Source organism: Suillus subaureus, assembly GCF_016647635.1.
Source record: "Suillus subaureus strain MN1 chromosome Unknown BJ212scaffold_1, whole genome shotgun sequence".
Taxonomy (NCBI): domain Eukaryota; kingdom Fungi; phylum Basidiomycota; class Agaricomycetes; order Boletales; family Suillaceae; genus Suillus; species Suillus subaureus.
In genome coordinates, this window is record NW_024538557.1 from 553,909 (window position 1) to 565,785 (window position 11,877).

Below are 11,877 nucleotides of genomic sequence, written 5' to 3' on the forward strand. Positions count from 1 at the left end.
GCTTGCAACAATATCAATAGTCAACCGGTTGAACCCTAAGTTAGGTCTCATATCTTGCTTCTTTGTCCCTTCGTAATAGTTACTCGCACTTCGAATCGAGATTTGCAGAGCAACTTCAAGCCTGGTTCACAATCACTTCTAAAATCACTGTAAAATACGCGGTTGAACGCGATTGTATTCTTCCGTACTACGAGGTGATATAGTGGATATAGGTAGGGCATCAACATGCAACGTTGTTGGAATCCTGGCAGAGTCGCCGGTAATGGTCGTGATAATAGGCAGCGTATTGGCTGCGGAGTAGAAAGCGATGGCGTGCAATAGTCTACAGAAAAGGTGCGTGCGATGATGGATGATAAATTAGGGAAGGATGAACTTCCTATGCTAGATGAAGAGATATTCGACCCAGTGAGACAAAAGAGTGGTTACAGCTTAAGCTGTTTGGGTTTCTCCCAGGTGTATGCGGGGTTACCTGTATAAGATTAGTTTTTGCAATACACCTAACAACGTGAAGAACATACCGAAGTGACCGTAAGATGCGGTCCTCAAGTAGTGGGGCTTCTGGAGGTCAAGTTCGCGCACTAAAAAGTATTGATCAATTGTCCTTCTCCAGGCAGAGGAAGGAGACTTACCCATGACACCAGGGCGGAGGTCCCAGTTCTTGTGAATAATGTCAACGAGCTGCTCGTTCGTCTTCTTGCCGGTGCCGTAAGTGTCAACGTAGATAGACAAGGGTTCGGCGACACCAATAGCATATGAGAGCTGAACAAGGCAGCGGCGAGCAAGGCCAGCAGCAACGAGAGACTTGGCTGTGCGAAATTTCAGATATCGTACAATCGATCTAAGACCAATGAACATACCAATCCAACGAGCAGTGTATGCCGCAGAACGGTCAACCTTGGAGAAGTCCTTGCCTGAGAAGGCTCCTCCACCGTGTGCACCCCAACCACCGTAGGTGTCTACGATAATCTTGCGGCCAGTCAGACCGGCATCACCCTGAGGGCCACCAATGACGAAGCGGCCAGACGGTTGAATCTAATCCAACTCGTGAGTTGCAAGCATCACTAGGAAGTAAAAATTCACGTACGTGGTAAACGATGCGGTCATCGAGAAGGTTGGCGGGGATGACCTGTGCGACGATCTTGCTCAAAATTTCCTTGCGAAGCTCCTCGGTGGAGATTTCCTCTGCGTGCTGGGTCGAAATAACGACCGTGTCCACGCGCAGGGGGATCATCACACCACCATCGTTCTTGTACTCAACAGTGACTTGAGTCTTTGAGTCAGGGCGCAACCAGGGCAGAAGACCTGACCGGCGAGCATCGGCCATGGCACGGTTGAGCTTGTGCGCAAGCATGATGGTCAAAGGCATAAATTCTGGAGTCTCATCGGTAGCATAACCGAACATGATACCCTGGTCACCAGCACCGTGGTCTTCCAGAGAGCCATGGTCTAGACCTTGAGCAATATCAGGAGACTGCTGCTCAATGGCAACAAGAATGTTGCAAGTCTTGTAGTCGAAACCCTTGGAAGAATCATCGTAACCAATTTGTTTGATTGTGTTGCGGATGATTTTTTGATAGTCGAGCTGAGCTTTGGTGGTGATCTCCCCAAAGACCATGATCATGCCGGTCTTCGATGCGGTCTCACAAGCGACCTTTGACCAAGGGTCTTGCTCAAGGCAAGCATCGAGCTGTGATGCTGATTAGATTGTTTTCCGCAATGATTGATATCAAGTGGGTACTCACAATAGCATCCGAAACCTGGTCGCAAATCTTGTCTGTTACAGATTAGTTTCTTTGCAAAGTTTTGACCACGACGAAACTAACCGGGATGACCTTCACCTACAGACTCAGAGGTGAACAATAAATGCCCAGGTGCAAGGGCAGGACGCGAGTGACCATTAGCAGTCATGATAAGACAAAGACGTTGAAAAAAAGAACGAGGAAAGAGTTGGGAAGGAAGGAGATGTGAAACCAAACGTTTGCGCAAAACAATTAAAGGTTCAATATATGGCTTATATAAGCTGGACATTAATCACGCCATCCTCCTGCCATCCTCTTGTAACAGAGTTACGTCCTCAGAAACACGAGGGATAGCCTTAGATAGCAGATTCAGACGTGGCAATCTGATGGAGGGAAAAAGTTCAATCGAGCCTCACAATATGTGTAACGTGGGTCCTTAGACTGATAGTAGCTGATAGCCAAGCGAATTAATTATACTTATTACAAAAATCCTACACCAAGAGGATCTATATTTGTCGAGGGAGGTTGATCTTCCTGCTCTAGAACAAGACTCTCATCAGATACAACCGTGAGATAGGGTACGCCAACATCTTGGCTCTGCCCAGATATTCGGACTCCTGAAGAGTCTCCAGACTCTAGGCGACGAGGTGGATGTGCGACTGTTGGGTCAAGCGGTAATGATTTTTTCCCATCGAAGAGATCTTGTGACAAAGAAGCCTGTCTAGGCGACCTTGACCTAGTAGTACTCCAAGGGTTATCAGAGGGAATGTCATGTATAGCCTTTTGGGGTTTCGCATTATCCCAAGGGTTGTACGTTGAGCCGATGGAATGTGACTGGCTGGTTACACGATAAGCAGAGCGTTCTCCGTCTCCAAGGCGCTCACGAGGCTGGAGTTCGGAGATTTTTCCTTGGGCATCTTCGTTATCTCCTGATGGCCTCGGCAATGCTTTGAAGTCCTTTGCAACTCCATCATAAGCGTCCTGCATCGCTGAGAATGCCGCCGTAGCATTCGAGGACAATTTCCCCCACACTGATCTTACTCCAGTGTTGTACAATGTATCCGTGGAATTCGCGGTCCAAGAGCGAGTAGGATGTGAAAGATTACTCCCTGGAGATGATGGTCGAAGGGGAGGGCCAGAAGGCCGCAGTGATGTGGAGGACGGAGCTGTAGTGTTATCTGCGGTTGTTCTCTGAGGAATGTCTGGTAACGAAGACCAAAGTCCACGAAGGCCTGCAGTCAGCGCTTCGGACGTATTCCCAGCATTGGGTGATACAACAGAAGGATTCGAAAGGTTTGGCGTTCTGGCAGGTGACGGTGGAAGCGGTATTCCCGCGGGAACGCTAATCGAGTTGACGGGGTCATCCTCCAGGGAATCGATCGGGGATGTAAATTCTGGACCCTCCTTCGTCTGAGAAACAACTATTCTCCCATTCATCTCTTCCTCGGTCCTGCCATAAAGCTCGTGCCAAAAACGAATATCCTTGGCATTCGGATAAAGAACACCCATGTCAGCTGAAGGATATCTACTGGAGGGATCATCCAAAGAGGGGTCGTACGCATCATTCTTGTTCTTCTCCAGCTCTGATGTCGAGTTAAAAAAGTCCCAAATAGAAGCTGCCCGCTCTGAGGGAATAACACCATCTTCACCAGCTCGTCGTTCTCGTTCACAATTGTACAAGAAGTTGCCGAATTGACACGAATAGAGGTGGTAGAGCAGTTGGCGAAGGAAACGTTCATTAAACTCAAAGCGAGAGGGGTACTGCCGCTGCAGCTGACGAACGCATTCCAGAAATTGGTGAAAACATGGGCTCGTCTCCTTCAGGTGGCTCTGGGACGTAAATCGATTCTGGACAGAAACCAAGAAGGCCTGCGCCGCATCGGCGCCGCTACCCGTCCCCCCAGTTTCCGGTAACGAGGTAAAGAATTTGTCGGAGGAGAGGTGCCCACACCGATCAAGAAATTTGTGTCCAAAGGACACCCAATCTTTCTCGACGAGTATCTGGAAGCCTCGGATGGTGCGGTAATAGGGATCCAAACATAGCTGGGCCAAAGCAGATAACTGGGACGTTCGATCCCAGCCATCTGAGCAATGAACAAGGACATGTGACGAATTGATGTGAATATTTCGAACAATGAGAGCTGCGCCCTCCATTATATTTGACATGTGTCTGAGCCATCCAGAACGACGTAGCGCCTGTCGGTCGACTACCACAAGTTGTTGTGCTTCCCCAGGCAGGCTACCGATAACGCTCGCAGCAACGTTGTCTGCCTCGCGCAATACATCCACCACCTTTGCAAGGGACTCGCGCATGGCATGTATGTGGTCTATGCCCGAATACACCTTCTTGGCGTCCTTATAGTTATCCATGTTTTCCGTGCCTGCGCCTTTGGCTGTGTTAGCCACAGCATTGGCAGTCGGCCGTGCGTCAACTATCAAATTTGTGCTAGTGGCACCGTAAACCGGTCCAGATGGGCGTGATTCAGAGAAATGATGAGACTGAAACACAGCTTCAACGAGCTTCTCATCTTGCAGTGAGCGGTTCTGCTTGATGCCCACCATCGGCTGGCTTGATCTTGTGATGCTGCCCTGAATCGGGTAAATTTAACAGTGTACTTTATCTCAGGTGCCCTAATACTAACAAAGTTTGCCCAATGCAAGTAGGTCAGCGCAGGTATCCGACATTTGCTGCGGTATTTGGAAGCGTATCGCAACGTCGAGTCACTGATGCGAGACGGGACTACCAGCCGCGACGGGTATGTAGGCGAGAACTTTGAATTGATCTTCAGACACTGGATAATCCAACAGGGATGCTCAATACTTACCGCATAGTCCTTATTGATGTCAGTGAAACGCCAAGCTTTTGTACGAGTTCCAACGCCCATACGGCCGAATTCTTCTCTTGGAGAGTAGAGGGACCATCCACCCGTAGTATCAAAGGGCGTGTTAGGGGTGTAGAAGAATGCATACAGCTGGTTGACAGAGGCTAATAAATGTTAACAATCGATGCGACTTAAATCAAGGGATGGAATGCTCACTGCACACGGTTAGCTCTTTGACACTTTCGAATACATCTATAGCGTCCCGTTCCTTCTCAAAGGACAGCGAAAATGTTTCAAACATGCGAGTGTGAAACGTTAACGGGCTCTGTCCATGCAAGGTTTGCGGGAGCTTCAATACAAGAGATATTAGCGGGTAAGGTACCTGCAGTGCGGGTTATCAAGTGGAGCACGCCGTAGACCGGAATGTAGAACTCGCCCACATCTCCTCTTTCTCAGAATCCTCATAGCGAAAAATAAGGTGATGGGCAGTGAGGTGAAGTGATCCATAGTGAGCCCCGCCGGACTTGCCACATAATACCTTTTCCACCTGCACATGCACTGTTGAGCATATCAATCGCGCGTTTCGCGCGCAGCGCACCTTTGAAACTCTGATCGAATCCATCTATCTATCTGCAGCTGGTGGAAGTGGATGCCGTTCGACCTTAGCAGACCTCAGCCCAGGCTCAACGTCAGACGGAATCAATACTGGTATGTTTGATCCTATTTACATATCATGGACTCCGCCTGAGGACAATGGCTTATGAGTATGATGGTCGATGCCGCTACCTCATTTCCAAGCTAGAGTATTGGCTGTACCACAGTATATTATTTATCCAAACACCCACAGTTCGCTAACCGCATCTTTACCAGCCAAACCGTCTTCTGTATTTGCTGCATCTGCCAGTGGAAAGAGATCTTTCCTCAGTTCCATAGCTAACGCGGGTTCCTTTTTTATTTTACGTCTAACCTCGGTTTCAATGAGCTTCAACATTGTCACAGTAAGCGCGTGCACAAGAGTATAAAGGAGATTCTCTTACCGTTCCGTACGTATGATCGAGGAAATCCTCCATTGAATAACCAGGCTTGGTAAAAGCCTCTGAAAAAATACGTGCCATAGTTGACACTGCAGAATCATAATGATGGATATGAGAGTGAAGCTCCCATAACGAAGAATCAAGTGCGTTGGTGGAGTTAGGATTTGGCTCATCGGCGATGAACGGGTCTGACATCGTGATTAGTTAGATGGTGGCCAAGGAGCTGAATGCATACCGGTGTCGGTACCAGAATTATTGTGTATCATTACCATGAGGGCCGGATGTCGCTTGAGAATGTTATACGTGAAAGGAACGACCATGATGATAGCTGCTGGAGGAGCATTCAATGATAGCCTGGACAACCTCTTGACGAACGATGCTAATAAAGTTGCAGGCAAATGCCTGGGCTGCCTCAGTAACGATAAGTGGAAATTGTAGAGATGGATCTTACGTAGAACTCAAAAATAGCTCGGTTAAACGGAAAAACCGAGCACGATGTTTCAAGTGTAGAACATCACGATGCAGGAATGCGTATAATCGGGTGAAAAATGAAGGGTAATCTCTACGACATGAAGGTTTGTGAGACATAAAGCGTGGCACGTGAAGATTTGCACTTACAGATTGTAGTCTTGCATTAGGGTAAACAAAGCGTTAAGTGCAAGCAGTCCAACTGTTTCTCCTAGCAGAATGCTTCAATAAATTGTGGTTAATGCCAGGAATGTTTCCTCACCAAGATCCACGCATGCACTTATCCAATCCATGACAAGCACGGGCCTAGTGAGGTGTGGCAAGACACCACGATGCATTATATTCAATGCTCTTGTTGTCAGCGCTCGATTGGAGGATGTAGATATAGATGACAGCTGGGGCAGGAAGTTTAACCACGTTCGCGTGAATACAGCACGATGAGCTTGGAGGGAGTAAAGAGACTGGTGGAATGTCAGGGTATAAGCCCGGGCCTTGACACCGCTTTTTTTTGCATCTTTCACATTGGGATCCTCATCGAAAAATTTGCGCCAGTCATCCTCGTCGTTTTCATCCACTGACTCTGCGGCGTCGTCCTCTTCAGCATCTCCTTTGGCACTTTTGTGTTTTGGGGGTTTTACGCCGAGCTCTTCCACCCACCACGAGTTAAGCTCTGACGGGTCCGTTGGAAATGTTGACAACTTTTCCATAATGGAGAGTAAATTGTCGAGCAGGTGAGGGTATTTTGTAGATGAATATTTCGAGAGCACAGTTCTAAAGGCAGATTTAAGCACTGCATATAAATTTTGCACTGGGCCTTACGTTGCTTCTCGCAAAAAACACCATCGAACATCGTCGTAGACGCTAAACCATACCTCCACGAAGTTCTCTCTCACGTCCAGCATCGTTTTTGAACTATGCTTACTGCCTCTATTCGACCGATGGGATGGAGGGCACAATAGAAGCCCGTGGACAATTTGTTTGAAGTGCGCAAGGTGAAGTTGCGGTTGTGCGGTCGAGGAAGACTTTGTTAGTGAAGTTGAGAGATGCTTCAGAAGCGAAAAAAGTATCTCCAACGAGGATTTCTGGTACCAATGTGAAGAGACAAAGCACAATCAATAATGTAACACGTACCCTCAGCGCAGGCTCTTCATCTTGCAGTAAGCCAACAAGCAGTTCAACGTATGAATCCAACTTCTCCCATATCCACTTGCGGACAAGCCTAGCAGCATCGTCACCTCCGTGGACTAACATCCCACGAGATATTATCAATACAAATACGCGATAAACGCTATAGACAGCTTTGGACATTTCTCTCGCGTCTGATGAGCCATATGCCAGTATGAGCAGGTCCGCGAGTGGGTTAAGAGAGCCATTTTCTGTGACGGCGGATGTTAGCTGATCTTCCAGGGACTTGACCGAAGTGGATTCAACAGCTGTCTTGCGTCTTTTGGTCGGGGGAGGGAGTGAGCGGACCGGCATGGTAGGGATATGCGAAGTTGAGTAGATTCAGACCGATTATCTCTGGATTAATTTTATTTACTTATTTAATTATCATATATACATTACATAATATCATTTGTAAATACAATGAAGCTCTTAGTGCCGATCTATTACTATCAGTACACCATTACGGCCCGCCTGTTCGCAGAAGCCGCACACTGGGCGATGCATTATTGGCGTATTATATCGTCGAGCAAAACTGGTTGTGCCTGACACACGGCAGAACTTGTCAGGACTCCAGAGTATCTGGGGCTCGCGGAGATATCATTTAGATATCATAGATGTTTGAATAATTCAATAGAGCACAAAAACCGACTGACGGCTCCATAAAGTCTTGGTGCTGACGGCCAAGCAAACAGCCTTTCATGGTAGAAAAACCTTCCAATCAAGTCCGAAATTCACCCGCTCAAGGCCTAGTTGCTGTGATGAACCTCAATTGTAGGGCATGCAGGCGAAATAAAGGGCACATTCTGAGTTCTCTGATCTCGGCACAACACAATCTGCGCGACGTATAATCTCTCAGTCGACACATTCGAAACACTCGGAAAAAATTGTGTAAATCTTCGATACCACAGCGCCATGAAAGCCATGAAGGCTGGGAAGTTGACCTCGTATGCACACTCGTGAAGTTGCTGTCAAGATTACACAGGATCTTGAAGCATCCTTCGCAGTATCTCGCCCGACGACGTTGCCGCTGAATTTGCAGCTCTCGAAGAGTTGAAAAGGTTTGAAGAAGTTCAAAGCAAATATTGACTCTGGTGAAGTGCTCGAGGAATGCTTTTGATTTTAGCGAGTTGGATCAGGAACACCGCTCATTAGGAATGTCGTACACACAGCCTAGAGTTTTGCCAATTCTGCCGGTTAAACCGGCAGAACTGACCCTTGACAAGTAGTTCTGCCCCCTACCATACACTACATGGTATCGCCAGCGCAGCTGTGGATTTATCGGACCAACGCAAACAGCCAGGAAACAACGACCGTGGGACTGGATTCCGAATTGTTTTAATATAGCGTGTTTAACCGTGACGCTCTGTTGCCCCAATGTTATCCGTCACTTTCAAAGCTTCGACGCGGCTGCCCTTTGCGTCGACGGTGGGCCATAGTTTGAGGTCTACAGTTGGCCTGCGTCAATTTCATGGATCCATGAAGTGCCAAGAGCACTACTTGAATGCCGATGAAAAGGTAAGCACCCTTTCCTGTCTGTATCATAGCACTAGCTTGGTCAAACATAACCACAAGCGCTACATGCACCTGAATTTCTAGACGTTTGAAAAAGTCGCTCTGAACCCGTCTGCGAGTGACAAGGCCGTCTTGGTTGATTTTTATGCAGAGTACGTAGCTTCGGGTGTAATAGGCGTTTGAACATATGTGCTGATAGCTGCGTATCATAGGTGGTGCAACCCTTGCAAGATGATTTCGCCCCTGCTTGAAAAATTGACCAGCGACGAGACAGTAAAAACTGGTAGCGGCCGTTCGCTTGACCTGGTCACAGTGGACACAGACTCGGAGTTCGACCTAGCACTAAGATACCAGGTACGCATACTTTAACATGAACTTGCGTAGTTCTCATCCCCGTCATCAACACCAGGTGCGGGCGCTGCCAACAGTTATAGCATTCAAGGATGGCCAGAAGGTTGACCAGTTTGTTGGAGCCCTGAATGAAAGTGGCATTCGCGAATTCATAGCCAAGTTGTAGAAGACACGTAGCATCCTTACATGATGAACATGGTTATATATGTTCGAAACCCTCTGTTCCAAAAAATGGATCAAAACATCGAAAGCGGTGTAGAGTTTGTAAAGAGTTAATGAAAGGTTGAATATAGGTACACGTAGGAGATGAAAACAAACTATTGGGGTCAGTGAAGCAGTGGGGTCCACATCGTAATGCAGCGGTATAAACGAGAACTGTGTTGGGCGCTAACATATAGACGGGAAAGTGGGCGAATGAAGATTCGCAGAACCGTCCAGGCTATTGTATCGAACAACAACCGCCTCCAGCTTTTTGTTGGCCGTACACGTCGTCTGCCTTGGTAACTGGACCCCACACGGACGGAACCTGGGTGAATTTTCATTCGTCACAACTTCAACACAAAACTCGCACAAAGAAGAAAACATACGAGGTGGTCTTTCGTCGTCTTGCAGTAGCGAATTAAACTACGAACAAGTCAGCCTGGTTTTTAATGAGACAAACGAATGGAACTCACCTGGCGGCTGCTTCACTAACTCGGATTCTTGGCCTTGCCAAGTCTTCTCGAAGGCGCTGGTTGTGCTCCAGCAGCCGACGATACCGTAGCTCCGACATTGACTGCCTTCCGCCTCGAGAGCTCATGTTTATGGTATTCGTGTATGGTGAAAGTCCCTGATTAGTAAAAACTATGAGATATGAGAGTGTGGTCAGTTGTTGGAGACCAAAATACTCACCAGCTTTGTATAAACTGCCGTATAACTGTACTTGTCGCGCGTCGTGTCACACAGAAGTCAGGTACCACAGGATTAGACGGTAGTAATACTATGTGGTGATCACGGTGGGGAGACAAGTCTGCAACGGCACAATTACCCGGTTTGACCTCAATGAAATGATAACATCCAAATTTGGACAATTATATTTTGTTCATAAAATTCTTTTCTACGGTTCTCTCCTAACCAGCTAGCTTCAACACTTCAGCTTCAGCACTTGTCTTGAACCAGATCCGGCAAAGCCGCATGGGGATATTGGGATAACGAACTTGAAGAGCGAGTCGGCGACCGGGCAGAACTATCAAGAAACGTATTCTAGACTAGAAATGTACATCCAATTTACTATTGAGCTCCGCGACTGAAGGCTCAGCGCCAGAGCTTCTTAGTGTAATTCAGTCACTCGATTAATTATAACCAGTAACGGTAGGAGAACAGCTTGAAGGATTGGCATTTAAATAACAACGTAAGTCATACAAACAATACGAAAATTCCGTGATGAATCCACTGGCAAGAACACGCTGTATGGAGAACAGAATCAGTAAAGTGACATGATGAAAGTCCGGGCAAGGTACATGACGTGCAATAGAAGGCAAATTGTACTCAGTATCTGTCCAAGATGCCTCGCAGAAGTTTCTCCTTGGCTTTTGCATGATCTTCGGCTGCGACAGATTTCGTTGTCTGGTCAAGTTTGCATATGAGTTTCTCGACGTCCCCGGGCACCGATTTCGAATAACCTCCAAGTCGTTGGACTGCGTGGAAGGACCATTCCGTGGTTAGGCTCATAATTCAAGAAGTCCGAGATAAAATACCAAGTTCGTCGATGGCCTTTTCATAAGTATTGAGGAGCTTGTCACTTTCAGCGCATACATCTTGGAGCTGAAGAGATAAATTTTCGAGCGTTTCCTGGAAAGCCATTTCTGGATTGAACGAGGAGATAAAGGCAGCTTTCACAAACTAACTTTCACCCTAGTAAACGCCCGAACTACTTGATCGTGTTCACGCCTTGTAGCATCTTCGAGGGCTCTCGAGCTTTTGTCAAATAGGGCGACTCCACGGAGCAAAGTTGGATTGTTGTCGTGCGAAAGGGATTTGTGAGCCTCTCCTACTCGAGTGACCACCGGAACGAGAGTCTCCCTGAACTGTTCTGTTGCTTCTCGGCGATGAGCAAGGAATACTGGTGAAAGTCGATCAACGATAGCTACGCCATCAGCAAATTCAGGAGCCTCCTCCCTGAGATGATGATGAGCAGCGAAGCAATCCCTGAAGCTTGTGAATACCCGTCGTCTAAGAGAGCAATTAAAGTCGCATGCTCGTCCCAGTCAGAGTCCGAGGAACCATCTTCGTCTTCATGATTCTGGTGTCTCTGAATGGCGTCTTCCACGTCGGTAAATTCGTCTTCTTCGCGATATTCAGTGTAGCCGGGGGGTTCTTCTGATCTAGTAGGAGACTGGTAATAAGGTTCGCAGGTGCATTTATGCCGATTCCGAATCCTCTGGGAGGGTGAAACAAGTCTATTACGGGCCATTACGCGTGGTCTGTCTGTATTAATCACTGCAGTCTTGCTGTCAGTAACGTCCCTGAAGGCCGAACGTGTAGATGGCATCTGACATGACTTGAGCGCTTTCGACACAGTGGACCGTATTCGGATGTTCGACGTTGACTTCCTATCGCTTGGTGACGAAAGGCGTACCATGATGAGTGTTATACGTTGAAACTGTAAGAAGGTTCCAAGTTCTGATTGCACTGCAACGCCTATGAATTGGAACTCCGACACGGTATGTCCCACTGTTGAGCGTTCTTCGTTTCTCTCCCGAACATCTTGGCCCGGTGGGCAGGTCCGTTGTTTTTCACTTCAAG

The 11,877-nt window shown here is 47.5% G+C and overlaps 6 protein-coding genes across 6 annotated transcripts; 1 reads left to right on the forward strand and 5 right to left on the reverse strand.

Annotated features, from left to right (window-relative positions):
• Window positions 1-33: 33 nt before the first annotated feature.
• On the reverse strand, window positions 34-2,120 carry BJ212DRAFT_1309156 (methionine adenosyltransferase). The gene is made up of 7 exons (XM_041333916.1): window positions 1,824-2,120; window positions 1,743-1,774; window positions 1,085-1,687; window positions 858-1,032; window positions 630-806; window positions 519-578; window positions 34-469 (listed from the first exon to the last, which is right to left on the reverse strand). The coding sequence occupies exons 1-7, from the start codon at window positions 2,026-2,028 to the stop codon at window positions 423-425; spliced, it is 1,299 nt and encodes a 432-aa protein (XP_041199749.1). The 5' UTR covers window positions 2,029-2,120; the 3' UTR covers window positions 34-422.
• On the reverse strand, window positions 2,121-5,250 carry BJ212DRAFT_1309163 (phosphatases II). The gene is made up of 6 exons (XM_041333917.1): window positions 5,160-5,250; window positions 4,998-5,108; window positions 4,778-4,943; window positions 4,565-4,725; window positions 4,382-4,510; window positions 2,121-4,328 (listed from the first exon to the last, which is right to left on the reverse strand). Exons 1-6 carry the CDS (start codon window positions 5,181-5,183, stop codon window positions 2,220-2,222), a joined length of 2,700 nt encoding a protein of 899 aa, XP_041199750.1. The 5' UTR covers window positions 5,184-5,250; the 3' UTR covers window positions 2,121-2,219.
• Window positions 5,251-7,566, reverse strand: BJ212DRAFT_1309166 (CBF/Mak21 family-domain-containing protein). Its single transcript, XM_041333918.1, has 8 exons — window positions 7,195-7,566; window positions 6,883-7,145; window positions 6,326-6,834; window positions 6,214-6,274; window positions 6,047-6,157; window positions 5,831-5,997; window positions 5,599-5,783; window positions 5,251-5,543 (listed from the first exon to the last, which is right to left on the reverse strand). Exons 1-8 carry the CDS (start codon window positions 7,540-7,542, stop codon window positions 5,391-5,393), a joined length of 1,797 nt encoding a protein of 598 aa, XP_041199751.1. The 5' UTR covers window positions 7,543-7,566; the 3' UTR covers window positions 5,251-5,390.
• Window positions 7,567-8,826: 1,260 nt separating this feature from the next.
• On the forward strand, window positions 8,827-9,259 carry BJ212DRAFT_1256887 (thioredoxin-like protein; the record flags this gene model as incomplete). The annotated part of the gene is made up of 3 exons (XM_041329819.1): window positions 8,827-8,894; window positions 8,955-9,096; window positions 9,152-9,259. Coding segments are annotated over 3 exons (318 nt in total), but the record flags the coding sequence as incomplete, so codon positions are not given.
• A 273-nt stretch (window positions 9,260-9,532) lies between these two features.
• On the reverse strand, window positions 9,533-9,892 carry BJ212DRAFT_1257665 (G-protein gamma-like domain-containing protein; the record flags this gene model as incomplete). The annotated part of the gene is made up of 3 exons (XM_041329875.1): window positions 9,533-9,619; window positions 9,681-9,717; window positions 9,768-9,892. 3 exons carry the CDS (start codon window positions 9,890-9,892, stop codon window positions 9,533-9,535), a joined length of 249 nt encoding a protein of 82 aa, XP_041199753.1.
• A 322-nt stretch (window positions 9,893-10,214) lies between these two features.
• On the reverse strand, window positions 10,215-11,812 carry BJ212DRAFT_1309187 (uncharacterized protein). Its single transcript, XM_041333919.1, has 5 exons — window positions 11,298-11,812; window positions 10,980-11,250; window positions 10,830-10,923; window positions 10,593-10,769; window positions 10,215-10,538 (listed from the first exon to the last, which is right to left on the reverse strand). Exons 1-4 carry the CDS (start codon window positions 11,711-11,713, stop codon window positions 10,621-10,623), a joined length of 930 nt encoding a protein of 309 aa, XP_041199754.1. The 5' UTR covers window positions 11,714-11,812; the 3' UTR covers window positions 10,215-10,538; window positions 10,593-10,620.
• Between the last annotated feature and the right edge of the window lie 65 nt (window positions 11,813-11,877).